This window comes from Poeciliopsis prolifica, unplaced genomic scaffold (assembly GCF_027474105.1).
Source record: "Poeciliopsis prolifica strain line A6 unplaced genomic scaffold, Auburn_PproV2 SCAFFOLD024, whole genome shotgun sequence".
Classification (NCBI taxonomy): Eukaryota; Metazoa; Chordata; class Actinopteri; order Cyprinodontiformes; family Poeciliidae; genus Poeciliopsis; species Poeciliopsis prolifica.
Genome location: NW_026562399.1, coordinates 6,581,877 through 6,609,252, shown reverse-complemented (window position 1 = coordinate 6,609,252; position 27,376 = coordinate 6,581,877). Strand labels below are relative to the sequence as shown.

Sequence of the window (27,376 nt, the reverse complement as noted above, 5' to 3'; positions counted from 1 at the left end):
CCACTGAAAAAGTGTAGTAGCTTTAGCTTGGTTTCAACTAATAGCTTGTTCTTGCCACTCATCGTTAAAGGTCAGATTTATGGAGTCTACAACTAAGCAGATGCTTCCACCTTAGCTTTGATTCTCTGCAGCTGCTCCAGGTTGCTTTACTGATTAATGCTCTGCGCTACTAGCCTCTGAGTTTTGCAGGACTATTATGCTTTGAGAGGTTCAGAGTTGTTACTCTGGATTTTACTTAAGGGTATCAGCAAAAGGGATACTGAGTCATTTATGAAAGTTTTGACACGTCATGCACTCTTCTCCTTTCACTTCACATTTAGGCCCTACTTTGTGTTGGTCGGTCACATAAATTTTTAATGGATTATAATGAGGTTTGTGGTAACTTGACATGACGAGAAAGTCGTCAAGCGTTATTAATACTTCTACAAAGTACCACAAATAGTGATGGGACTTGATTGACATAAATATAAAAATTAAGAATCCCTCATTGCTTCTAAATTGTTGAAAAAATAGACATAAGAGCTCAACAACAAAGACATTTATTGTTTTTAATCTGTTATTTATGCTATTCAACCATCAGATTGGTGCAAAGTGCTATGATACTCATTGAGTTTTCAGGTGTTTCAGGGAAAGTGGGCTGTGGATTCTGACGTCAGCGTGGAGAACGTCTGCGCTGCTGCAGCATGTTTGGCATTGAGATGCTGTTTTAGGCTTGAATAGCTTTGCTAACACGCTAACTGCTTTTTGCACAGCTTGGACACAACTACTGTCTTCTCCCGTGTCTCATCAGTTTTTGAAGCAAAAACTGATCATCCGATCCGCAGTCATCCATCAGAGTTTGTCGCAGGCGTCGCTACTGATGGGTGCACCAGAAACGAATACAAGTCCGACTTGGGACATTCGTATGCAAAAACAACAGCAGCAAAAAAAGTGATTAATTGCGTTAAAATTTTTAATCCATCAAAATCTATTCAATTAATGAATCAACATTAATGTTTCAGCTCTCAATACAATATGATTTTACCAGGGAAATGGTGAAAATTATCTCTGCAGTTCTTCATCTTTGCTCCAGTGGTTTGTAAATTGCTTCTGTGTTTTACTCCTAGGTAATATGAGAGGAAGGATAAAAATAAGAAAAATAGCAACAGTGCCAACGTGATGGGCATGACACTTAAATCGCCATTTTGATCAAATTAAGCTTTGATGTCAGGCTGGATACTGTGTTTTTATTTACACTAATGATTTGTAATTAGTATTTTTTGAAGATGACAGTCGGGTTAGGTCTAACTTCTGGACATATGTTCTTGGATGACGTAAAACAGCTACAAATGCATCTTTACTCCCGACACATTTGGTGCAATTTCTCAGGTTGGTATCCATAGAGCTTGATCGCCCCCTAAGGATCATGCTGACTGATCAACATGGCGGCCTCTATGGATGGCTTCAAGGTGTCGGGTAACAACTTACCTTGCATTCTGCTGACATGAACTGTTCTTAATCCTCTGTTCAGAAGGTCATATCAAAGTCGTCCAGCCAAAAGGTTTTAGACGGACATGAGCTCTCAGTGAAGAGGTTCAGTAATTCACCGAAACTGTTAAAAAGCTATTAAGAAATATGTGGAGAATGCATGGCTTAGCATGTGATTAATGTAAAGATTGCAGAGGAGAGAAGAAATATGAGAGGTTCATGGAGAGATGGGAATAGGAAGTGTGTGTGTGTGTCCTCTTGATTCAGGACAGAGTTGTCATATTTAAATAAAGACATAATTAGGGTAACATCCTGGTTTTACTGAAAGCTGCTTACGCTGTTCAATGGACAACATCACTCTGCAGAGAAAAAACAGCATTTATCTCCTGCTTTTGGTAGGAGTCCTAGTCTCACCTGGGGAGACGCATGTTTAGTCATTTCTTTCCGTTGACCTCATTTCTAAGTTTTTATACGAGGATTAAGCAAATCCTGAATGAAATCAAGGAATGTGGCATTTTGTTGAAAACCTCAAAGTTGTCCCTGCCCTGCAAGCAGACTGAATGTTATCCTGAAGTCTTTGGCACAAAACTTTTAAAATTTCTACTGAAAATAAATCAAACCTGTTTGGATCCAAATCATGTCCAGTAATAAAGTTCTTCCAGTCAAACCTCAACATCTATTTTCCTTTTTTTTGCCTTTGTAATTGAAAAGAATAAAAATTAAAACAGAAACGTCACAATCAATTACTGTACAACATTGCCAATGTCACTCAGATGTCCTGCACAATAAATATCATTCTTTAAATATTGACGAATTGTCATTGAGGAGTATTGATTGGCACGCCGCTGCACCTCTTTAAAGCAGCTCAATTGTGGGGGAAAAAAAACTGTTCTGATTATTTTGGTTGATTTGAAATCAAGACTATTAGATAGTTATTATTAGATACAATGCTCCAGGTCTGATAGTTTGTAACTTCTGGGTCAATTAGACATAATGTTCTGTGTCAGATAATCACAGCGATGCTTTTTCTAAAACATATCCGCTAAGTTTCCTCTTCTTTTTTGCTCACACATTAGTACTGAGTGCACATTTTTCTATTATCCATCAGGCTCCAGCAGCTCTGTTTTTCACACCGAGCGAATGTTCGGTTAGACCGAGATGTGTGCTTATGTAGAAGCGATGGCATCGTTTCCTGCTCTAAACGTGCCGAGGGCAACTGTGAGTGTTTTCATTCTTCATTGCTGCCCGACAAGTGAAGGTAAAACATTAGGCAAACATCTGATTTCGGACAAAGTATCCGTCTTCATGAAAAGCAAAATGCAATGTTTGCTGAATCCGGCACTCTTGACTGGGAACATCTGCCAGACGCTGCAAATGTAAGTGTCAGTATATTTACGCCATGGATCTGAAATATGGTGCTCTGCTGTCGCTCTTTGATTGCTGTGCCTTAAAAAAAAAAGGCATGGATTGTTTTTATTGTCACTTATCGTTATCGCAAAGAATTCCTTATCTTATCATCCACCTGTGTTAATAAGTCGGTCACATCAAGATTCTAACTATGCATTTTGATTTATGTGATGGGTAAACACACACACGACAAGACAACACATTAACTTCATTCACTGTGCAGGGAGATGGCCATTAAAGACTCAAAGCCCCATTTGATGGAAACGAGGCTCGTTCAGTCATCAGTTTAATGAACATAAAAACTCCTCTGCAGCCACTGAATCATCCATGCTCCTTTGTGGGGATTCCTGAACTCGAGTGTCCGCTGATCTGCCATCTGACCTAAATTCCAGCTAATCAGCAGGAGGTAAGAGGCTCAAAAACACTTTGCTGTCCTCAAAAGACACTTCAAGGCAAAATTAAGATATCAGGTATAAGTGCAAGGTACAAGTGCTTCAAGTGCAGAAGATGAAGCCCTCCTGTTTAGTCCTAATGAAATGTAGTATGTCCTACTCTTGCTGTTTCGCGGTCATCGTCTGTGTTAGAGTAAATATTTTCTCTCCTGTAATCCATTGTTTCTGCGTCACACTGAACTGCCTCCTTGCTGCTTTTTGGCTCTTTCGGGTCTCCTGGATGCCGTGTAGAAAATTATGACGCCATATTTTCTCGTTTCAGAGCAAATGCATTTCCCTTGCTGTGATTGAATGATGTCGGCTACGTGACCCATCAGAGCCAGACGCTATTGGCTCTGATGGTTCGAAAAAGGCGTCACTCATCCAAACGGCCCAGTGGGCTCCTGAGAAACTGCCCTGTGTTATTTATAAAGTCTGATTGCCATGCTGAAGCACGGAGTGGACAGAGGGCTTTTTGTTTGCGGTACTTTGACTCTTCTTTCGCTAAACGATTGTCGGTAGGTGGCGTGAGTGGATGTAAAAGTTGCAGGGCGGTAGCTCTGGAGGATTGGACTTGAAATAATACCACTACAAAACTTCTGAGCTTTTCCTTTTATTTTTTGTACTTTGGCGCAGTAAATGATCAGATCCCGTACTGTAACTTGCTAAATGTTTTTGCACTTTCACATCACAAAATACATCTTCTCGGCAGATGTTTTTCTTTTCTTAAAATATTCACTGTTTTCCATCTAATTTAATAATTCTCAGTAACGTAGGTGTTGATATTTAGATCTCGAAGATCTTCTCTTATCAGATAAACCTTGCAGTTCTTGTATTTTGAGTAGATCTCTCAAACTGAGGCCCAGAGTTCAAGGGATCGCAGGTCATCTGCGAAAGAAAAAATATGTACATTTTATACTATGTTGATCTTCTAAATATTGTTACTTTTTTTTCTGAATCCTGACTTACATGATTTTACTGGTATGGGGTTGGTTTTAAAAAGATTTTCAATATTTTAAGGACATAAAGTAAACCACCAAATCCTGAAGGATAAAGGGTTTTGCAATGAATCAGACCTTATTATTTTATCAAGTAATGCATCAAGTAACGCATGTGTAACTTAGCTTTTTATAATAAAAACAGCTACAACAGCATCCCATTGCTGTGCTGGCTGAAAAAACAAAACAAAAAACAAAACCTGTCCGTGTTCTCCGAAGAGACAGGATAAACTGGAGAAGTGCGGAAACACATGCGCACGCAAAAATGCTCACTTATGTACTTGCGTACCCAATTCTGCATGCAAATGAGACGGGATGGTAAGGAGTGTGTGTCGGACTACTCTGACAATTCCTCACGTTGCCCCCGTAAGAGGAAATTTGATGCTCCAGTTCGGTCTTCAATCAGCTGCATGGTTTCTAACAGCATGAGGCTTCACATCCCGACGCTTTAGTTCTGACCTCGTCCCTTCAGAACCACATGTTGTGCAGTCTTGAAGTGTAAAATTTCAACCGCTGCTGCAATTGTGCAGCAGTGGTTATTATTTACTCAGATTGTCTAAATCCACATATTTTTTCATCGCTGTTACCATCATTAGCATAAAATCCGAAAAGGCCCTTCACTGCAGGCAGGAACAGCATTGCTGCCGTTTTGGCCCTCCATCGTGCGCATCTATAATAACTAAAGTATCTTCATCAAGACCTGGCCAAGGAAATCCTTATTCTGCCTATTTATCCCTCATTATCATGCAGTCAGTCCAGTATGAAGTCTTCAGGGGCAGATCAAGAATTCAGGTCTTATCACATACTGCTAACTTAAACTATGAGACTTGTGTTGTCTCATAGTTTAAGTTAGCAGAAAAATGTCTCCTGTTTCTTTTGTTTAACGTCTTCCAACTCCATTTCGTCGCCTCTTGTTACCGTAGCGCGAGTCAAGTGCAAATCATCTGGGATGTGTGACTGATTGGAGCAGAGCAGGGTCGAGTTGTGTGTGCATGCAGAACGCTGCAGGTGGGTTTGGGCAAGGCTTGGGCTGTAGACCTAAACTCTATGCGGTATTCTTGTAAATACCATGTTTTTACCATGTAACAGGCATTCAGTGAGTCATTTGGTAATGCAAACCTTTCTCATCAATTACTTTCACATAATTGATGTGATTATGTGAATGTCATTGTGCTTCATCATAACCTTAGAGCTTCTCCTCTCCACTGCAGTACCTGCAGCTGCTTTAATTTTGACCCCTCAGCAGCTGGATCATCTGGCTGAAGTCCAAATGTATGGAGTGATGTGGAAAATTTCAGAACCTCAGTTTTTAAGAACCTCACAGCTCCTAAAGTTGAATAAATGGCCTCTGAATAGCATTTTAGCAGTGATGCTAACATCTGAGTCTTGATTTAGGAATGTCAGGTCACAGATGATTAGCTTCATCTCCAGCAGAAGTAGGTGATGAATTAAGATTTTGTTAATGGCTCCATTATGGGGTAACTGGCTAATCTTTCTTTTCACGCACATTTGAGCTAGTAAATTTGAGTTTTTCTACAATTGAATCATTTTTCACTATGTCTGACAATAATATATTCCGCCTGCTGCAGCACGATGTCTCTCTGCTCCTCTCCTCGTACAGAAGGAGGATCAGATGCTACCGCACCCTGAAAAGATACCCTTTGAATTCCAAGTAATGAGCAACTCTTGCATGACAGCAAGAGACTCGGAATTAGGTCAAGTCTCCCACCCTGTTGCAGCATTAGGGGTTCAATCCACGCTGCAGGATCTGAGGGTTACAGATTGAGAAATGACAATCTGCAACCCCCAGACAAAATGTTGGACTTTCAAGTCGCTGCATATTTTGTCTTTCTGAGTTGATTTGAAGAGCAGTTTGATTTACATGAATTGTTATTCTATCTGACGTTGATAAAGCTATAAAAGCTCTTCATGGCCTGCTCCGGTGTTTTGGTTCTGGAGCTCAAAATTTGCCCACAGAAGCAACAGCCGAGTCTTGTGTTGTTGTTTTTTAAAGCGTTTTTCTTCACCGTCTCCTGTTTGTAGCAGAAGACGGTGAAGTATTCAGGATCAAAAATGGGGGCTGGTCATTCTTTTATAGTTTTCTCTTTTTTTTCTATTAATTTATTTGATGACATTCCTCAAAACAAACTTTAATCAGCATCGATTGTCATCAAATGTAGCATCCAAATGTGCAGATATTTGAAACTGTCTCAAATGTGGTTCAGAAAGCTGCCATTCACACAGCCATGAGAACCCGGTTTGTTCTCCCACTATCTTTGCTGGTCGGATCTCAACATTATTAATGGCTCCATTAATTTTACAAAGGTCTCATTTTGTTGGTGCCATAACACAGGTTTAACTTTTAAGTCAGACACAGGGAGACTCAGAGCAGGTGAAAGAATAATAAATGGTATGATAATGTGCTGAGCTTGCTGTAGTCATGAATAATTGCTGTCATTTATATTTCAGCCTTATTTGCACTCTGCAGAGTGGGCCGAGCCGTCACTGTTAAACGCTTCCAGGGACAAACCGGGAGCAGCCGGACCAAAACTAGAAGCCGGACCTGAGGAAGTTTAAGTTTCAACAAAAGTACATACAATAAAACGTGTCTCTCCTCGTAGATATCACACCTGGTTTCACTTAGTATGACAAGAAAACATTTTAAGGTAACATTTAAAATAAAATATGCAGAGAATGGGATGTTTATTAGAGTTAGCAAGTGTTCGAGTAAAGCCTGGATAGATTTAAAATGGACTGGTGATCGAAAGCATGTAATTGATTGAATTAAAATCATAAAATCAATCAGAGCAAAGTTCTAAGTTGATAAAACATGAACGCAACCTCTACTGTGTTTTATCTGCAGGTTACGAGTCGTTATCAATAAGTTGTACCAGAACAGACTGATATTAGCGTTAGCTGAGCACTTTTTCTTTTTACAAGCTACTTCTGATGTATGTCTGACGTACTTTTAAATACTCCAATAATACTGAACACAGCGTCTTCTTCACTCAGTAACAATTGCCACAATGAACAAAGAAATGTTGCCCCTCTAAATTATTTTTGTTTTTTTAGAAAATATTGTCATTTTTCTAGGGTTTCACTCAAAATCACTAATTTTAAAATAAAGAAAAAGAGGCTATAGTCTTGACAACAACAATAACAAAAAGAGAAAAACTTGTTTGAAAAGAATAGTTTATACCCTTTCAGCTTCGGTTGGCACTGAGACTGTGTCCTTAAGAAACATAAAGAGAAGTACAAGTTTTGATTTAGCCAGCGGCTCTCAAGGCCGAGTTACAGTCACGCTTTGTAAAGTTTGCGTGAACAGCGAACGAGCAGTGTGGCTTTGAGTGAAAGATGGCGCAGGAGCTGTGCAGAGTTACGACAAATTCAGAGGTTCCTTTGGCCCCTGGCCACTTCAAAGTGTCATCTATGAACCTATTTTTACGTACCATGCATTTACTTATCTGTGAAAAGATGAGACTTTTTGAGTGTTTGACCGGCTGCTTTCCCATCAGGGCTGATGAAGCAGAAATTTGTCCAATCTTGCTCAAAAGCCAAAATATTTGTTCCTGCTTTAATTTAAAACTGATGCTAAAAGAGAAGCAATGTCATGTGATTCTTAATTTTAGAATAGTGCACATTTAATGTGGATTTTAGCTCCTAATAAAGAAGGCTTCTCCACTTTTAAAGTTGATCAAATCCCATATTTCCAGGTCTTTTCAACAGCCACGGTGTATTGGCCTTTTAATTTAGGCCGCCTAAATATTCCCTAAATTCTCTGCAGTCCTCAGAGTGAGGTAAAAGCAAACGTTCTTGTATTTTGATGGTAGGGAGTTATGCGTTTGCATAAATATTAATGAAACATCTGGCAGCTGCAGGGCATGTGTTATCTCCTTGTTATCATCTAATGTATTTTTAATTATTGCATATTACCAGTTAGGCACCATCCATGAACATAACCAAGGGGTCTGGAGCCTCCAGAGTTTCCACAACTAACATTTCCCCCTTCGACATAATCGCGTCTCCCATCACTGAGCTCAGTTTACGTTTCGAGCCTCTGTGAAGCTCGGTCTACCTTGCATAAGTGAGGAGTCCTCCTGGCATCAGTCACCAGCAAACACACACACACACACACATCCCAGGCACTGTGTTGTGAGTCAGTGCACCTCAGTGGTTTCATCGTGTCCTCCCTTGAGTCTTTGATTGTAAATGAGCTAAACCATAATGTTTGCCACACTGTGGTGGCAGTGTGGAGGGGCGGGTGGGACGGCGCAGGGCGGGGGCGCCCTGCCTCTCATCTTGCAGCCCTCTACTCTCCCAGGCGTCCTCGTCGCCTCACCAGGTCCAAACAGTGAAGTCATACCTTCCAAGGGGGCCTGTTTTTGTGCAGCGTCTGATGATGTCACCAGCAGCCAATCAACATGGAGCACAGCGCGAAGAAGCGCGAGTGTGTGCTCGTACGTCGGTGTTTGGTGTGTGAGCGAGGGGGAGAGGGTGAGGTGACGGTGGGTGAGAAATCACAGCTGGGGAAGAGAAAAGATAAATAAAATAATCGCTCAGTTATCCACTATCTGCTTCTTCAAGCGTTCTTTTACAAATGCAGAATCATATCAAAACCCTCATCTTTCTTTATGTGAGGATTTCTCTCGTAATCTTTTTAAGAAAGCGAAATATTGCTTTTTGGTGACGTTAGCCTTCTCCAGTGTTTTACGGGTGGCGAGGTCATTCACAATAAGAATTAAAAATACAATGAACACTTTGATCGAAGCATCATGAAAGCAGTTTTCTTCCATTGAGGGAAGCCCTTGCTGTGTCTTTTCATGCCTGTGCAATGCTGCTGCAGGATGCATTTCAAAGCTTAGAGCACCAGAGAGTCTATGGTCACGGCTTCAATAGGTATTTAATTATCAAAGTAGTTTAATTGTTCGGTGCCGTTTCATGATGAACAAATGTTAATTGCAGCACAGAGACAGTTTGAGGAGACTGCAACTAAGCCGAAGGAGTTTTTAAAGTTTTTTCTTGTTTTTGAAGAAATTGTTTTTTTTGTTCTACTTATCCGAAGTTCTTTAAGATGATGCAGCTGGTTTATAGTCGTAAATGTTTTTTGGTTCAGATGAAGGGAAAAAAACAATTTAATTTTATACCCCGTCACATCAAACTCCACTTTAGTGATGCACTGAACCCAAGATTGGTTCTGAGCACGAATTACTTGGGGAGAGGCTTTGGTAATAGTTGCTATGGTAATTGCACAGCATTGCCTCTTGACCTTATTTTCTATAAAAGCACTCAAAATAACCATTTTGAGAAATGATGTTTACTGACTTGCTCTGACATCTTCTCATTTTGTGTGTTAACAAACCTGTCAAGTTCATTCAAACCATCCAGAAATCCTTCAGTTTCTCGTTTCTCACCAAAACATGCCTCTTCAAAACAATGTTCCACTAGGATTTCTATGTTTCTGCATTACAGTGGGCCCCTGAGTACTGTATTGTCCACAACTGCATTTTCTTCTGAATATTTTCTTCCTAATCTGCGAATAGGTGGATTTTCCTCAAATAGCAGAAAACCCGGCAGGAAAATGCGCAACTAAGGTGACTCCTCCCCGAACAAATACTTGTGAACTTGTTCACAAGCAAGAAGAAATTCTCAACCAACAAGTGATTATACTTAATCCTACTTAGTAGCTTAGGATTCCTCTGAATTCCTGTTGGGTTTTTCCCCATTCACAGCACACGGCACACTAACTGCCCAACAAATGGCAGACCTCAGATTCCCTGGTAAGAGCTGTGTTACCCATAATGCTGTGCACCATATGTTAGAGCTGTCCTTCCTGCTCTAAGTGATTCAGATTCTTAGTTTTGGTCTCGTATCGGGGTGAAGGCTCAGTGCTAAATGACTAGCAATGGTCACAAAGTTCACGGAAATGTTATAATTACCTTTGCGTTTTCCTGGTTGGACTGGGATTGCTGTCTTTGCTTGCTTGATGTTGTTTTGGTTGAGGGCGTCTAACCAGCTGTTTTCCCTCCAGCACTGAACCAAACTATCTAAAATGGTTTCTTATGTTTCCAATGGTTTAGAAGTATTTTGGATTTGTCCATGCATCTAAAATTAAGGCCGTAAATTGTCTTAAATTCATTGCAATGAGTTCAATATCCTTTTTTCTTTACCGTTACCCAAAATCTTTGAGTTGCCCGCAGATATTTTCACTGCGTCCTGTGACTTGAGGTGCAGTTGTGGGAGGAAGCCGGAGTACCCGGAGAGAACCCACCATGCACAGGGAGAACGTGCAAACTCCACGCAGAAAGACCCCCGGGCCGGGAATCAAACTCAGGACCTTCTTGCTGCACGGCAACAGCGCCACCAACTGCGCCACTGCGCACCAAGACACTGTAAACACAAGTTGATGTTCAGCAGACTTCCAGTGTGTTATAAATGAAATTGGGGAGTTGATAGAGGAAACTATCAACAGAGCTTGCAGAAATGCCTAAACTCTGGGGGCAAAACGCACCAAGTCGTTCAGTTTTCAAGTAGAGATTTTATCCGTTTTTGAAGAGATACATTCAATACCCCCAGTTTTGTGAAGCCTTTAAACTTTCCACACTTGACTGAAGAGAACAAGTTCACCCAGCAGAATCCGAGGGTGAGTGGAAACAGTGAGGAGTGGAGGATAACAGCCAGACGAAAGACAGAACAGATAACTGAATTTATTGCTCTCATTGATCAACCCATCCCTCTGGTCAGGAACATAGTTGTTTCTTTCATTAGCGCTGTGTTTTCCACACAGAGCTACAGACGAAAACGCATGAAATCAAGTGAAGTCATTTTTGGAAAATGTTCTGGATAAAAAAAGAATCACTTTAGTCAGTAGCATAGTGATTGTTCCGGTTTGACATTCTGCATAGGCTTTGCGAGGCGGCGCAATGTTAAACATAGAGACGCTTTCTGTCTCAGTTCATAGAGACATAAAGGACAAAGTTCTTGTTCTGTTTGCCGTCTTACTCCTTCAGCTCTGAAGGACATTCTTTCAGACATTTGATTAGATGCATTGACTTGGGAGATGATACCATTCATTCTTCTCCTCTGTAAGCTGAGCCATGTTAGGACTGGCATGGGAACAATAGAAGGATTCAGATTCAGAGAGGGCGTTCAGCACTTCATTCCCCAGCTCAGAGTGAATTCGGTTAAGAAAGGGTCAAAGGTCGCGGTATTTCTGAATATCCAGACATTTCATGCCACTCTACCTCTGCGCTGACGCCTCTCTGCGCTCTTAGAGACGAATAGGATGAAAAAGCTTCTGTTGAGGCTTCTGTAAGTGGTTTAAATTACTCTTGCTGATCTGTCTTCTTCCTTCCCTCTGCAATGAATTTCTCTCTTGCTTCCATGCTGCTCTGATTGCTGAACTTGCGAAGTGGGCTTTCTCACCGTATTACTCTCCTCACAGGAGGAACATCTTTCTTTTCTTTTTTAACCCGAACTAACCACTGCATTTCTTACCGAATCACAGAAGAAATCTCAATCACAGAATACTTGGTCGGTAGTCAAGAATATTTGTGTTTACTTGCATTCTGATTGTGCTAGGCATTGAAATATTTGGTGAGGTAGAAGGACTTTTGGTCTTTTATAGAACCATCTGATATAGCGGAGGAGACGAATTGGGAAATGTCTTTTATTTGTGCCACACTGTCTGAAAAAAAAGCATCTGTCCCTTGAATGGTGGGCAAGACTATAAGTAGATCGATGCATATCTTGGTAAGTTTAGCCTGACTTGTACGCTTTGTGTCCCAGGTGCCCACGGAGTGCGAGAGGAGCCCCAGTTTGTGACGGCACGCGCAGGAGAGAGCGTCATCTTGGGATGCGACGTGCCTCACCTGCTGAACGGAAAGCCCTATGTGGTGGAGTGGTTCAAGTATGGAATGCCAATCCCTTTCTTCATCAACTTTCGCTTCTACCCTCCTCATGTGGACCCAGAATATGCCGGTAAATGTCCAAAGTATGGTCACGCCAATGGCTTTTTAGCACAGATAAGGAAAAGGGTGCAGCTTAAGTCAAAGTGATAGGAGTAGAGACATTTTTGGTGTTTACATTTTCTCTTTGGATGAAAGGAATCCGTCTTTTCTTCAAATACAACTCATTTTTTACTCATTTATAGCTACATATGTATGAAAGTGCTCACAGGCTTCTTCAAGAAAGGACATTAAGCCTCCAGTCATCTTGTGGCGCACTGATAAGTCGGCCGTGATTTCCTTAATTCTTTGGGAGCTCAGCGATTGGCCAATATGTACACAAGAAACCAACATAATTACCAAGCTCATGTACAAGGCCTAATATCGATTTGTAGAAACTGTATATAGATTTAGGTATCTATATCGGTCTTCTTTTTCTGCCCTGCTTTGCTGTAAGCGTTTTGTCTGAGCTGCCTGATCAGCTATGCTCTCCCCTGTGTGAATTATGGGAGCATAAATGAGATGACATTTCCTTAAAAGGCAGCAGCTCTTTCCATCCCACATTATTTATGTGCAGTCGGGGTCTGATTGTATGTCTTAGACTCAGGGATTTTTATCATTCATGTCAAACTGTATCACATAAGTTGTCATTTTAGGAGTGTGAGACGGATTCAGCAACCAGCAGGACTTCAGCTATCTCGATACCAAGCATTATGAGATTACATAACAGAGCAATGTAGCTGGTAGACGCCATGCTTTGCATTTCAATGGCGATCTCTCTGGGGTTTAATGAACACGCACTGTGTTCAGTTGTGAGCTGCAGCCTCTTCACCTGCTGCAGAAGGTCCATACTTAATAGAAAATAATAATTAAAAACAACTTTCCTACAGTATCTGTTTGCTGATCATTTTAAATTGGTAGCCAGTGAAGGTATGTAAGTGTTCATTTCTGATTGACTTCTACTAACTGCTTTGCTGCTTTTCCATTAAATAATGTACAAAAGTGGGAGTCTATTCACTTTCATCCTGAACAAAATATAACAATATATGTCACATGTGTCAAATCTGTCCCACCATAACTTGTTATGTGGCCCTTTAGGCTCCAAATTACATCAATTAGTCCCTCCAGTTTTTCACAAATCAAAATCAACAAATCACATTTTTTCCTGATTTTTAGTGAAAATCTTTCTTCAAATTGGCCGAAAACATTGGGTTTAAGTGACTGCTGCCCCAGCTTTACTTGATGTCAAGTTATAGTCCGTGAAACGACATGTCGAGTGATAAAAGTTACATTTAGCATCAGACATTCGTGAAAATATCCTGAAATTCATAACAATTATTTCCAAATTAGCACCACAAAAAACAAACACAAAACACAAACATTCACAAAATCCTAGATGGAAAGAAATGTTGAGTATTTAATTTTAAGAAATGCTTATTGAATACTGACACAAACAGCCATGTATTTATATTTTAACAGCTTAGTGGGTTTTATCAAAAAGTTCTGGCACAACCGGCCCTTTAGGAACATTCAGAAATGAGTTTGACACCTGAATATGTGCTTGAAATGCAGGGTTTACCCCAGAAACATGCAAACCTTAGCGGTCGAGGCACTGGGGAAAAAAGGCAACAAAATAAAATACATTTAAAAACATTAAAAAAAAAGTTTTGCACTTACACAAATACATATTTACATTCCGAATATTTTGTAAATCATTCTGTTTAGTTGCACATTCCTTTGGAGTACGCTACTGCACAGTATTTTATGTTGTAATTCTGCTTTTACTGTTCTGTATTTTTGTGTGTTCACATCATTCTTTGTTCACATAAGTACATGTGCAAAAATCAGTTTCAGACGAGCGACTATAACTCAGCCTTTATGAGCGTTTAGTGCTTTACTTTGAGAGAACTGAGCAACCGGTGAGCCTTTCAGACTTGACATGTATGTTGTTGCGGTATCTTCCCAAAAGACAACCTTTACAGAGGATTCAGACAAATGGCAGAACAGATGAACCTGCTCTGCAAGAGCCCCTTCCAGATGGGCCATTTTGAGTGAACGGTGAGACACAGTTACAAGAATTTGGTAGGGCACAATATAACGCCTCGTCGGTGCCTGAGATCATTGAACATGTTTGATTGGTGCACCCTCCCCCCACCTCTCATCCAGCTCAATATATAAGCCATAAACTTAGTTTAATCCATCTTTACTGTCACTGGTGAATGAAACCTATTTAAAAGATATAAAAAACAGATGCCTAGTCTGATGGTTGTGGCAAATAAAGCCTGGCGGGTCGCCAGCCTTATAATACGCTGGGAGAAACTTGTGTTCGGGGTTAAGGATTTTTAGGCATATATATATATTTTTATATATATATATCAGCCAAAATCGGATTTGGCAGATCAGCCTCGTTAAAGATCAGTAATTGGTCAGAAAATCGGTGTATCTTTTCTAAAAAGAGTTCAACTGCGTTAGAAATGTCTTTTTGTCACTTTTACCATCTGCATAAAGAATAAAAATAAAAACGTTCGTGTTTTCCTAATCTACCAGTCTTGTCCGGTTTTACCTCAACCCGGAGCCTCGATGTGAACCCAATAATGTCTGGATCAAATGATCCGCAGTGTCGACATTCTGAGGCGCAAACCCTGGAACCTTATCTGTAATGAGGCACATTTTTGCTTTTAACACGGCTGATTCCCATCTACAGCTCTGTTTGAAAGCACACCGATTGATTCACCACTGTCTATATCAGATAAAGATGTCAAACACTTCCTGTCTTACCTACAAGAGAACCAGAAATAAAGATGATTAGCATAGTCTTGAATATCATCACACACACTATGAAGTACAGCATCGAGATGCCTTCAGTGAGTGAACTTATTTGTTTGAAATACAGAATCACAACCTATAAGAAACACCAGATATCGGCTGTGGATTTTATGGTAGCACGTGCTGACCTCCTGGGTAAGTCCACATGCCCCTCCTGCTGCACCTTGCAGTGCAGTAACCAGTGAAAATTTACCTAAAGAAGCCATGCTATTCATTTTATTTCATTTTTGTTCATAGTCCTGTCTCTGTTTGTACAGATCTGTAGAGAAGCGCAGGGTCCAACTTGAGTTGTTTTCCTATTATTCTCAACACAGGTCAGGTATTTTGAGAACACTTAACCCTGCTGTCAGTTTAACACGTTTGATTTCCTTCCCAAGATAGTTTGAGATTATAGCTACTGTCTGTTAATGACTTTCCCCCCCTCTGCTCCCTCCCTCTACGTTGCACATATGAAAGAGACTCTGTGACTTCAGTCTCAACCATCTCGTATCCGTCTTCTCTTATTTGCTCTGGTAAACGTTCCTCGCTGGTGGAAAGAACTGGATGCTGCTTTAGCTGAATAATTACTGTTGTGGGATTACACGCTGCTGAGTTCATTATTGAAAGAAAAGGCTTTTAAGTTTGCCCACACTGGATTTTGTGTGTGATAATGACATAATTGTGACTCTGTGTAGTTAATGGAGTGTGGAGACAAAACAAGGCCAGTGAGATTTTAGAGTGTTCGTTTTAAATGCCACCAAAACCCCTCGTTGACTTCTCACCACAACCGGCTGTATCAGTGCTTGCAGCCTAAATGGATCTTTTCTGGTTTTACTGGTGCCTTTAATTTTACTGCTGCTGTCAAATGACATGGAGGCATTATGCAGTAACCCGCTGCCACTTTTGTAGAATGAAGCGGTGCTTTGTGCGCTCTGCACGTCATCGTCATGTCTTTGGCTTCGATTTGCTGCTGTGTTTTGGTGTCATGAAAAGCGCTGTTGAATATTTTAGGCCTTACATTAGCAGCACAAGTAGGGAATTTTCCAATCAATGCTTTTCCTTTAGAGCCAGTTTCCTGCGGGGGTTTCCATCCAAATCTGTTCCCTGTCTGCACCAAACTGCACTTTGTAAATGCATTCAAGTTTTATTTTTGCACTATTATTTATAAAATCCTAGAATTACCCAGAAAAACAACCAATAAGCATGTGACCTGACCCACAGTCTGCACCCCAATATAATACGTTTTCTTTCCCCATCTGCCTTATTCTGCATAAGAATACTATTTTGGATCTTTCTACCTGCTGTGTGTTTAAAATCTAATTGTCTGCTCCACATGCAGCGCTGTATGAGATCAGTAAAGTTGCTGAGCGTGCAGCGCTGCTGGTTTTGATCAAACGAGGAGTCAATTCAGAGCGCATTCAGGCAAAGCGACGATATTAGGCCGACGTCGGAACCACAACTGTATGTGAAATAAAATAAAATCAGACTGCATTGTTCAGTCACGTGTCTGTCAATATAGGATCACGCGGATAAAGGAGTTTGCAGTGCCACCACAGCAGCGGTCCATTCTCAGCAGAGTTCGGCCTTGAAACGAGCGACGATTAAGTGTGGATTTGCAAATAAACAAAGAGCGTAATTGGTATCGAAGGTCTGGGTCGGAGTTGAAATCTGAACTGATCTCACATGTTGGAAAGACTTAGAGACCCGGAAGACAACTTGAGGAAGTCAGCATAACGCAAGCAACCCGTAGATATACACAGGTTAAAACATGTCAAATGAAGTTTATTGGTATAGCACATTTCTACAAGAAAGCAGTTAAAAGTGCTTTACATGGTGTAGACATAACACCATGTGCAGACAAAAGAACATTAAATTGCACTGGCAAAAATAAAGAAGCAAAACAGACTAGAATTAATCAATGTTTCAGTTTTTATCAGTAAAAGGCAACTATAAACCGGTGATTTAACTCTGAGCTGATTTAACGGAGCTCAGAGTTTCAACTGTTTGTTTCCAGACTCGTGAATGCTGCTTCTGTATGATTGGTTCTGGTTCTGGGGATGCAGAGTAGACCAGAACCAGAAGACCTGAATAGTCTGACACGATAGCTACGGGGCTCTAATGTGTTTTGGTTCTCAGTAGTTCAGTGATTTATGAACAGAAGTATTGTAAAGCCTGTGCTACCTCCCTGTTCGTAGTGAGAATGTGACCAGCGGTTTTTCACAGGTCTGTGCAGAAATCATGCAACTATAAATAAATGCAAGTACTATTATATTGTAGCAGCTTTTTTAAAATTTCTTTTTATTTTTATCTTGAACCTATTCAAGGCCTCCTTGGCTTTTAGTAGGCTTTTAGCTTGTCAACTACTTTCAAAATGTTCCTTAACACCAGTAATAGGCAGCTTTCATTCTAGCTTCAAACCCAGAACCTGCCAAGGAGCAGGTTCTGGGTTTCTTGCAAACAAAAGAAATGCGTGATCGGCGACTCACTAGCAATTAATTAAAGGGACGTTAAACAGTCGGCGCAGCATGTTGGGAAAATATAATGTTCTTGAACTGATAACGTTTTAAAGCCATGGTATATCTCTCCTTAGCCAGGAGTGAAAGTAGACTGATTCTTCTCTGAAGCTCGTTTTGTGAAACTTGCCAGAGATTTGCCTGAAGCAGTTATTTATGTTGACATGATGCCAAAGATCTTTTGTGTCCAAAATGCTCTGAGGATAAACAGTCAGAGCAAATGCCTGAAATAAAACAAATGACCTTGAGTAGTGCAATATTATGTATTATAATAAAAGAGCACCTTCATAAACGTATGACAGTTTTAACAATTGTCTTAAGATAGATGGCAAATTCCACTTTGGTCTTGCGTCGCAGTATGCTAGCTGCTGGTTCCCCGAGAAAAAGATCTGAATTGTATTTGCATCAAATGAAGACAATAGAAAATGTATTTATTTAATTGGTTAACTGCAGGAAAGCAGACAACTAGATCATATCATATATAGATGCTGCAACTTGGTTCCAATAACCTGAAATCAAATATCATGAACACAGTTAAACATAGTAGCAGTTATTGCTGTCATTTTTTCCCCTTTGGCTTTGGGTGTGCTACTCTAAACGTTTTCATGGTCTGTCAGTTTTCTAGTTTTCTCAGCAATGATCATCAGTTTATGGCTGCAGCGTTTTATTGCAGTCCGTCGCCTTGTTAAAACAGCTCCGGCCTTCTTTGCAATATTTCATAGTGGCCTTCAGGGGAAACTAAGGTTTAGCTATTACCACCTGTGATTTATTTATTTATTTTTTTCATCCTGCAGAATTTAAAGCGTACAGAGCCGCGGTGTCTCCCAAGATCTCGTTATCAGCCCCCCTGAGCTTTCGGGGATCAAGGATCCTTGTTCAGGGTTTTACAGAGTCCCCTGGTAGCAGTAGTTTAAACTCTCAGGCCACACAGTTAATTGGAATTTGTCTGCAGCGATGGCATTATAAGTAAGCAAGCCACAAATATGTTTCACACTAGTTTAAGTCCATGAGCGAGCCATAAACTTATTCATGCCTTTTAGTTTTAGCAACCTGACTATGTCTGGATATTTCAGAATGGAAATCAATGAACTTTTCTCACGGATTTGAATCATTTTGGAAGTAATGTTAAAAAACGTAACGCATAATAGGATGCCGCTCCGTCTTTGGTAAGCTCGACCTGTCTGCCGTAAACAGGTGAAGAAAACATCTGGAAACGACCGGCGATGTTTAAGGATTTGTCCCCTTACAGATTTCTTCTTCTTGGTGCTCGTCACACGGAAATGTTTCAGATCACGAAACTCATTTTAACATCAGACAGAATGAAACTAAACTCAAAGTGTACTTTTTAAAGAGAAAAATAGTTTTCTAAACAAAATATGAAGATAAAGCTTAAAACCGTTGGCTGCCATCGAGCAGAGAGTTTTATTCTTTTGCTGCTGAGTAATTTTGGGCCATTCTGCATTAACCAATAATTGTTTTCCCCTTAGAAAATGAAAGGATCACTGAAAAGTGAATTTTCTATTTACCTGGGGTTTCTTTTGGTAATTGGATTATCAGAAACATTAAGCATGGCAAAAAATCAAACAAACAAACAAACAGAAAAAGAGGTCAAATACTTGTTTTCCAGCACTTTAGGTTGTTGCTTCTGCTGTCTCTTTAACTTGTATTACTTTGTCTAAATAGAGTTAAAATCAAGAGTTTAATAGTATTTTCAGTCATGCTGTGAATTTTCTCTTTGGTATTTTTAACAACCATCTGCAGCCAGGGGAACTCCACTCTCAAAAGGAATCTTAGACGACAGTTTCCAGAGAGTCAGACATTAGTACTGCGTTCATGTGGACTCACTCGAGCATGGCTTCTCGTTTACTTTAATGTTTTAATATATCTAGTCTAATAGGGGATCCAGAGAAGAGACCATTAACTCTCAGCCAATAAGAGCTGAAAGTGCCAACTGAAGCCAAATTATCTTTAAACAAACAGTTTTAGTTTAGACAGAGTTAGTATGAAATAAATAGCCTAGCATAAATAAGCAGCAAGGCATCCCAGTTCTGTCTTGTTTCAGTCACAAAGAAAACAGCAATGAATGGAAACGAGACAAATAGCAGCTCAAAGTTGTGTTAATGGGTTTCTCTTTGGTGCAGACATGTTATGTGGAACTACAGTGCAGGCAAATTGGTTTCTTTTCTCTCTGTCTTTTGCCCATATGCGACCTGTGTCTGACTTTTTCATAGCAGTTTGAACAGCTCGATTCGGACGTCCCGTTTCTGCCACTTCCACCCGCGATACCAAATCAGACATGCAACCGATCATTTTCAAAGGACCTGCAGACAAAACTGGCACGTCGCATATCATCCAACTTTTAAGTCGAGCGTCTTGATTTTGCACCAGAAGAAGCCAGACTCTGTATTTATTTATTAACAAGTTATGATGTTGTAACGTAACATTGCTGCTGGGCAACTTTAAAATCCATCCGTGTAGCGTCCATCATCATTTCTGTAAACATTGTGTGACATCGACATTCTTCCTCCTTTTAGCTGTTGCATCTAAATAAATGATAATGGATAAAACAAAAAGCCGAATCTGCCTCGGTGCCACACCTACTGTATATTCTTCGCTTCTTGCATTCCTTAAAATTAGGTCATGAAACACTACAATAATCAAGTCGTGACATTCATGCATGTTTTTTGAATTCAGTGAGAAACACCCTCTAACTGGCCAGTGAGGGGATTAATGCTGGAACACTGGAAGCCCTTCGTTTTGCCTTCGCTTGCATCTGTTTTGATCCAGTTGCCCGATTGCCTGGGGCAAGTTGGTAACCCCAGTCTCAGCTTTTGATCTGTGATCTGTAATGTTGGTATCCATCTGTTCCTGACTCTACTTACCAACTCCAAAGCTAATATCTGTCCTGATGGATTGTGAGTAACCCCGAGGGTTGCCATCCATCTTAAGCACGTTGTCATGTTGGCTTCTCCCCATCCCTCTGAGGGAGTAACGACCTGTCCTTGCCTGAGTGCGTCTTTTAAAATAGAGCACCACACTCATGGAAAACAGGGCATCCCAGGGATACTTAAATGATAGATTGCTCTGTGTATCCAAGTGCAGCGATGATGTCTGATGTTTGCGCTCCACAGTGTCCTTAGAAACCGGCTTTATGTGTTGTGATGTTTCAATAAGACACTGAGACTTTATCCAACCCTCTGACAAATGTTTATTCAGTTTTTGTCTGGTACTTTTTACCTCTCAGGTCTATAAATAGACCTGTTTTGTTCATCCATCCATTCATTTCCCTTAACGTCTTTGACTATCTTCTATAATTTACCCCCCAACTGTTTGTATTTCACCGTTTCCCTCTCCGGTGACGCCTGATCTCCTTCTGTTTCGTCCAGGTCGGGCCAGTCTGCACGGCAAGTCGTCCCTGCAGATAGAGAGCGTGCGTTCAGACGACCAAGGCTGGTACGAGTGCAAAGTGCTCATGCTGGAGCAGCAGTATGACACCTTCCACAACGGCAGCTGGGTGCATCTAACTGTGAACGGTAGGAAGCATCGAGCATCACGCTTTATTCGAGCTGTTCAGTCTAAAGATGTGGGAAACTTTGTCGTTTAAGAACCCAACACCTTACTGGTTGCTCCCGCTCTCTCCTCCCAAAGACAACAGATCTCATGTGAAACAGAAAACCAAGTAGCGCTCCATGCACACTGTATGCACATAGCTGTACACATGCTGAACAATAGGTCAGCTTTACAGTTTTTTCATAAAATTCCTAGAAGAGAAAAATATTATGAATTAGTTTGTTTCCAGCTTCTTTTTTTTCTTTTTACAGTTCGAAACCATTTTGAAATCCAATGAGTTTGAATCAGATGTTGAGTCGTAACGCTCCATTTTTCACACAAGTTGTGCTACAGGCCCAAATCACAATATTTCAGTGTTTATATGCTGTCAATGCAACACAACCAATGTAAGCCAGTCAGGACTTCAGAGTACATATCCTCCCTCAGTGGTAACTCTCCTCAAAGCTCTGCTAGCACCAGAAAAACCACCTGCATCTATTTGTTGGAAACTAACAAATACTGTGGTTAGTTTACAAATCACTGAATGGTTTAGCACCACAATACATCAAAGATCTGCTGTTGTTGTATCAACCTTCTAGACTCTCAGGTCTTCTGGTTCTGCTCTGCATCCCCAGAACCAGAACCAAGAGAGGAGAAGCAGCTTTCAGCATCTATACATCAAAAATTTGGAACAAAGTTCCAGAAAACTGTAAAACAGCAGAAACCCTGACTTCCTTTAAATCTCAACTAAAAACACATCTGTTCAGAATTGTATTTGAAACGTAATACGTAACAATGTATTGTTTATTCCATGATGCATGACTTTGTGTTTTTGTGTTTATGATGTAAAGCACTTTGACATGCGTTGCTGCTGAAATGTGCTATACAAATAAAATTTGATTTGATTTTATTTTGATCACCTGGGAAGCATCACTGTTTTTTTTTTTTACCTTTCCTCCTCTTTCCACATCACAGAAACATGAAAAATTCTTCCTATGAGTTCTGCCAATAAGTCCTTAAATGCTAAGGGTTCTGCACTTCTCTTCATAGTTGTTTGTCTGAAATCCATATTTCCCCATCATTGTCAAACATCATAGCTTGTCTGTGATTACACCAAGCACTTAATCTGTCAGCCTTGTTGTCACTGAAGAGTAAGTGCTGCATATAGATTTCTGTTGAGATGAGAAACAGAAATCTATATTTCAAGTTGACACCTCTTCTTCTTCCTTCTTACCCCTGGTTGGACTCCACATGATGCTGCCTAATAATGTTGATCCCGGTTCTTTTCCTAAGCCCTCAGCATGACTAAACACCCCACCGGGTTTCAGCGAAAGCCACAATGTGAAATGTTTCAGTTTTATAAACCTGATCTGGCAGCTAGTTATTAGTTAGTTACATTCAGTTGTTCAAGTTTTCCCAAATTGAAACTTGCCTTTGAAAATATGACTATGCTTCAAAACATTGGTGTCTCACTTTATATGACAACTGAAGTTAAAACGTTTTCATGTTTTATAACTTACAGAAAGTAAGTGAAAGAAAACTGGGATCTTTTTTTTTTCTATTTGCATGATGTCTTGATTGGTTTCTGTTAACCTCACTGGAGCTTCCCTCCAAATAGGACAACAACATTTGGGAGCCTGAAGTTATGAGTGTGATTTCCACTGTGGTTTATCCATATTTCTGCTACATCTCCTTTTCTGTGTGTCAGGCGTCCATGGACCCTGGAGAGTCAAAATAATAATCGTAAAAAACATTGTTAGAATCTGAGAACTATATTTATGACGCAGAAGAAAAATATTTCTGTGATTTTAGTCCAAACTCAATTCATAGAAAAGAAAAAAAAAGATGCATATAACTGAACAGTCATGCTAATGAATTAATAATGAATTTAGTACTTTTGTACGTCTCATCATATGTGTTGTGTCCAGACTTATTCATATTTATGTATATGTGATGCATTGTTATGTTATCCACACTTTAATACATACTTACAGTTTCCAACATGATGCATGCTTTATAATTACGTTTTGACCTGGTTTCTCTGTTAGACGTTGCAGGGTCACATGCAGTTTGCTGCGACAGAATGTGAATTAGCGCTCTGCCCTGGCTCATGGCAGCGCATGGAATATCATGTTAGCATATGAGAAGCTATGGGATTATGCTTGTAAGAAGATTAGCCTCAGACCTAAGTTGATTAGTCTGAGATTTGAACGTTGGTTTAAATTATGCTTGAATCACGGATGATATCATTGTGTAAATGCAGATGGAGCAGAGTTGAACTGGGGTAAAACAGAGAGATTAAATATATTTAACTGTGTTTGGCTCGGACGACAGCTTGCTAGTTATGAATAATCGTCCCTGTTTATAATCCCAGCTATCCTGAAGCATCACAGATCATATAATCTGTGATGCTTCAACCAGTTTCTGTTCCCAAGGATGCATAACATCATAGACTTTGTGAAATACCAGGACTTCTTTCATAAAAATCATCTGCTTCTTGCCAGAAAACAGAATGTGTTACAGCCAAATCAACATAAATGGTTCACCAGCTACTTCCATGGTAAACTCAAGTCTCCAGTCCTCAATGTTGTAGAGAATCTGTCTGCTGGGGAAAAAAAAGTGTACATATCCATATACAGACAACTTTGTGTTGTCTGTGAATGCACCTTGAGTTATGTTCTCACAGAGAAGCTGCATCCGTCATGGAAGTTACACGATTACGTTCGACCAGTTGTGGCCACGGAGCAAAGATACACTGATTTTCTCTGCACTCCTGGAAGAAGGAGACAATAAGCACAGGGGGACGTTTTCATCTGCTTCAGCGTAAAATTATCTTGGGATTGACCAGGTGGACTTGGGTGACCTTGAATTAACTCAAACCTTGTTGAGCAGTCTGGTGAGACAACAGGGATGATGGGATCTCAGCCCACAACTGAACTTGTCCTGTAGTCCAGTTGGAAGCCGACTCACTAAACTAGCTTTACCCACATATGAATCGGTAGGCAGTTTTCAGACCAAGTTTTCACACACTTGAACTCATATGGACTCTTAAAAACTCTGTGAACATCCTAAACTGTACAATCCCATATTTGGGGCCTGTTGGTTGTGTCGGCTCATTTGGCACGATGGATGATTGACGTTTTCTTCTTTTTCTCTGACCAGGACTTAGATACACCGACCCTCTGAAAAGTTATAGAAGACTGTGTTCTGTCCTATTGGTAAATGACAAGGTATTAACATCAGGGTTGGAATCCAGCAGAATAAATCCACCTGAAAGGCTGGACTTTTCTTTAGATCTTTTTGAAATTACATTACTGCAGGAGAAGCCTGCAAGTACATATAAACCAGAGCAACACCTAGAACCAAAATGAATCGTTTCAAATATATTTAATAAAACTATTCAAACCACAAATTGTCTCAAATATGAAAGAGTCCCGACTCTTCACTTGATCCTTTGTGGGAGAGCCTCTGTCAGCATTTGAGCTTAAAGTCTTTGTAGTAAGTCCTGCAGTTGCATGTGGGCAGCTCATCCCATTCTTACTGGCAGAAGCTCTGAAGCTCTTTCAGGCTTGAAGGGAAGCATCTGTTCTTTTCCATCTACAGATATGGGCTCCTTAAATTACAGGAAATAACTTTAGTGGCTTTTATTTAGAGTTCATGCAAAAGACAAGCTAATTGAAACATTTATTTAGCATGTGGAAGGTAAAGTAAACATGGTTATTTTTCTGTCATCTATGTGCTACTCATAAAATGTACTGAAATTTGTGAACAAATTGTGAAAACCTAAGAGGTGTTACTGTTTCTGTCATCTGTCGCACTTGTCAGAGGTCTTCAAAAGAGTTTCTGAAGGTTTGGATGTTTTAGTGAGATTTAGACAATATATACATAGGTCCTGCATTATGTCAGTCAAGAATGGTCCCTACTGGTACCTCATGCAGTTCATGTCATTCCTGTTGTGTCTCCTCAGCCCCTCCCACATTCACAGACACACCACCTCAGTATGTCGAGGCCAAGGAACGAGGGAGCATCACGTTGAGCTGCATGGCGTTCGGCAACCCAAAACCCTCTGTCAGCTGGCTGCGAGAAGGCAGTCTTCTGATCAGCAGTGCCAAGTACAAGGTAGATGTTCGGTGCCACTCCATTCCATCTATCCATCTGGGATGTGGGCTTGTTTTTAGGATGGATCAAAAATGCACTGTAGATCAGGAACTCCTTTCACGTGTCCCGCCGCACAACGACATGTTGCAATCTACTGATGTTAGGGAAAACCACACACATTGAAGAAAAGTAATCACTTAATATCATCAAATTTTTATGTTTTTGTTTAACTTTACTCTGAATGCACCAAATATATTCAATATATTGCCTGCGTCTATTTTATCTTCAGGCTTTATGAACCAGTTCAGTGACTCCTTTAGCGTTGACACTGGTCAGCTCTTCTGTAAAAGAAAAAAAAAATCACAGTTCAAAACTTTTGACTGTATGTTTGTGATTGTGGATTGAGAGTTTATTGCTTGTTTCATAATTGAGAACTGAATGATGGTTTTATGATGTAAAGCACCTCGAACTGCCTTATTGCTGACATACATACAGTTGTGGTCAAAAGTTTACATACACTTGTATAAAACATAATGTCATGGCTGTCTTGAGTTCCCAATAACTCTTATTTTTCTGTGATAGAGTGATCGAAACACATACTTGTTTGTCACAAAAAACAGTCATAAAGTTTGGTCTGTCATAAATTTATTATGGGGCTGCTGAAAATGTCACCAAATCTGCTGGGTCAAAAATATACATACAGCAACATTAGTATTTGGTTACATGTCCCTTGGCCATTTTCACGGCAACTAGGTGCTTTTGGTAGCCATCCAGAAGCTCCTGGCAAGCTTCAGGACGAATGTTTGACCACTCTTCTTGACAGAATTGGTGCAGTTCAGCTAAATGTGATGGTTTTCTTGCATGAACCTGTTTCTTTAGCACTGTCCATGTGTTCTCAATGGGGTTTAAGTCAGGACTTTGGGAAGGCCATTCTAAAACCTTAATTCTAGCCTGGTTTATCCATTCCTTTACCACTTTTGATGTGTGTTTTGGGTCATTGTCCTGTTGGAACACCCAACTGCGTCCAAGACCCAACCGAGTCTTAAGGTGCCTTTTCTGGAGCAAGGGCTTCTTTCTTGCACGGCAGCCTCTGAGTCCATGGTGATGTAAAACACGCTGGACTGTGGAGACTGACACCTTCGTTCCATCAGCTTCCAAATCCTTGCAGACCTGCTTTATGGTGATTCTTGGTTGACTCTTGACCATCCTGACCAATCTCCTCTCGCCAGCATGCGATAGCTTGCATTTTCTTCCTGATCGTGGCAGTGACACAACTGTTCCATTCACCTTATACTTGCAAATAATTGTCTACACAGTTGCTCTTGGGACCTGTAGCTGCTTTGAAATGGCTCCAAGTGACTTCCCTGACTTGTTCAAGTCAATAATTCGCTTTTTCAGATCCACACTGAGTTCCTTTGACTTTCCCATTGTAGCTTTTGTGGCTGAGTCTGATCACTGGGTCAAATGAGCCCTATTTCAATGGGCTCATGAGAAGTGAACAGCTGTAGTCAATCAGAATCACTTACAAGAAGTGAAGAGGCCATGACATTAAGCTAATTTGATTGACACAACTCTCTACATCACCAAAATTGACAATTTATGTTGCTGTATGTATATTTTTGACCCAGCAGATTTGGTGACATTTTCAACAGACCCACAATAAATTTATGAAAGAACCAAACTTTATAACTGTTTTTGTGACAAACAAGTATGTGTTCCAATCACACTATCACAGAAACATAAGAGTTGTAGAACTTATTGGGAACTCAAGACAGCCATGACATTATGTTTTATACAAGTGTATGTAAACTTTTTTATCACAACTGTACAAACTTGACTTAAGTCAGGTTACTCCATAGTAATGACCTGCTTTTGAAAGCTAAACATTGTTTAATGCTTCTAGGTGTCTGATGGGAATTTGACGGTGCTATCCATCACCCGGGAAGATCGCGGGGCCTACACGTGCCGAGCCTTTAGCTCCCAGGGAGAGGCCATTCACACAACAAGGCTGCTAGTACAAGGTTGGTGCATGGTCTTCATTTAAACACAGACATAACGAGAAGCTGTCCACACTGTGTTACCGTGCACCAAGAGAGCCGTGGGTTTGAATCCCTTCCTGAAATCTTTCTGCCTGGAGTTTGCAGATCAGCAGACGCCACGGTGCC

The 27,376-nt window shown here is 40.4% G+C and overlaps 1 protein-coding gene across 1 annotated transcript in view; it reads left to right on the top strand.

Moving 5' to 3' along the window:
* The window catches only part of igsf9bb (immunoglobulin superfamily, member 9Bb), a 79,057-nt gene that overhangs the window by 11,234 nt on the left and 40,447 nt on the right, over positions 1 to 27,376 (top strand). Inside the window, exons 2-5 of the mRNA XM_055046667.1 lie at positions 12,089 to 12,280; positions 20,951 to 21,097; positions 25,081 to 25,232; positions 27,115 to 27,232. Coding sequence (XP_054902642.1) covers positions 12,089 to 12,280; positions 20,951 to 21,097; positions 25,081 to 25,232; positions 27,115 to 27,232 — 609 coding nt within the window. The remainder of the gene's footprint in view (positions 1 to 12,088; positions 12,281 to 20,950; positions 21,098 to 25,080; positions 25,233 to 27,114; positions 27,233 to 27,376) is intronic.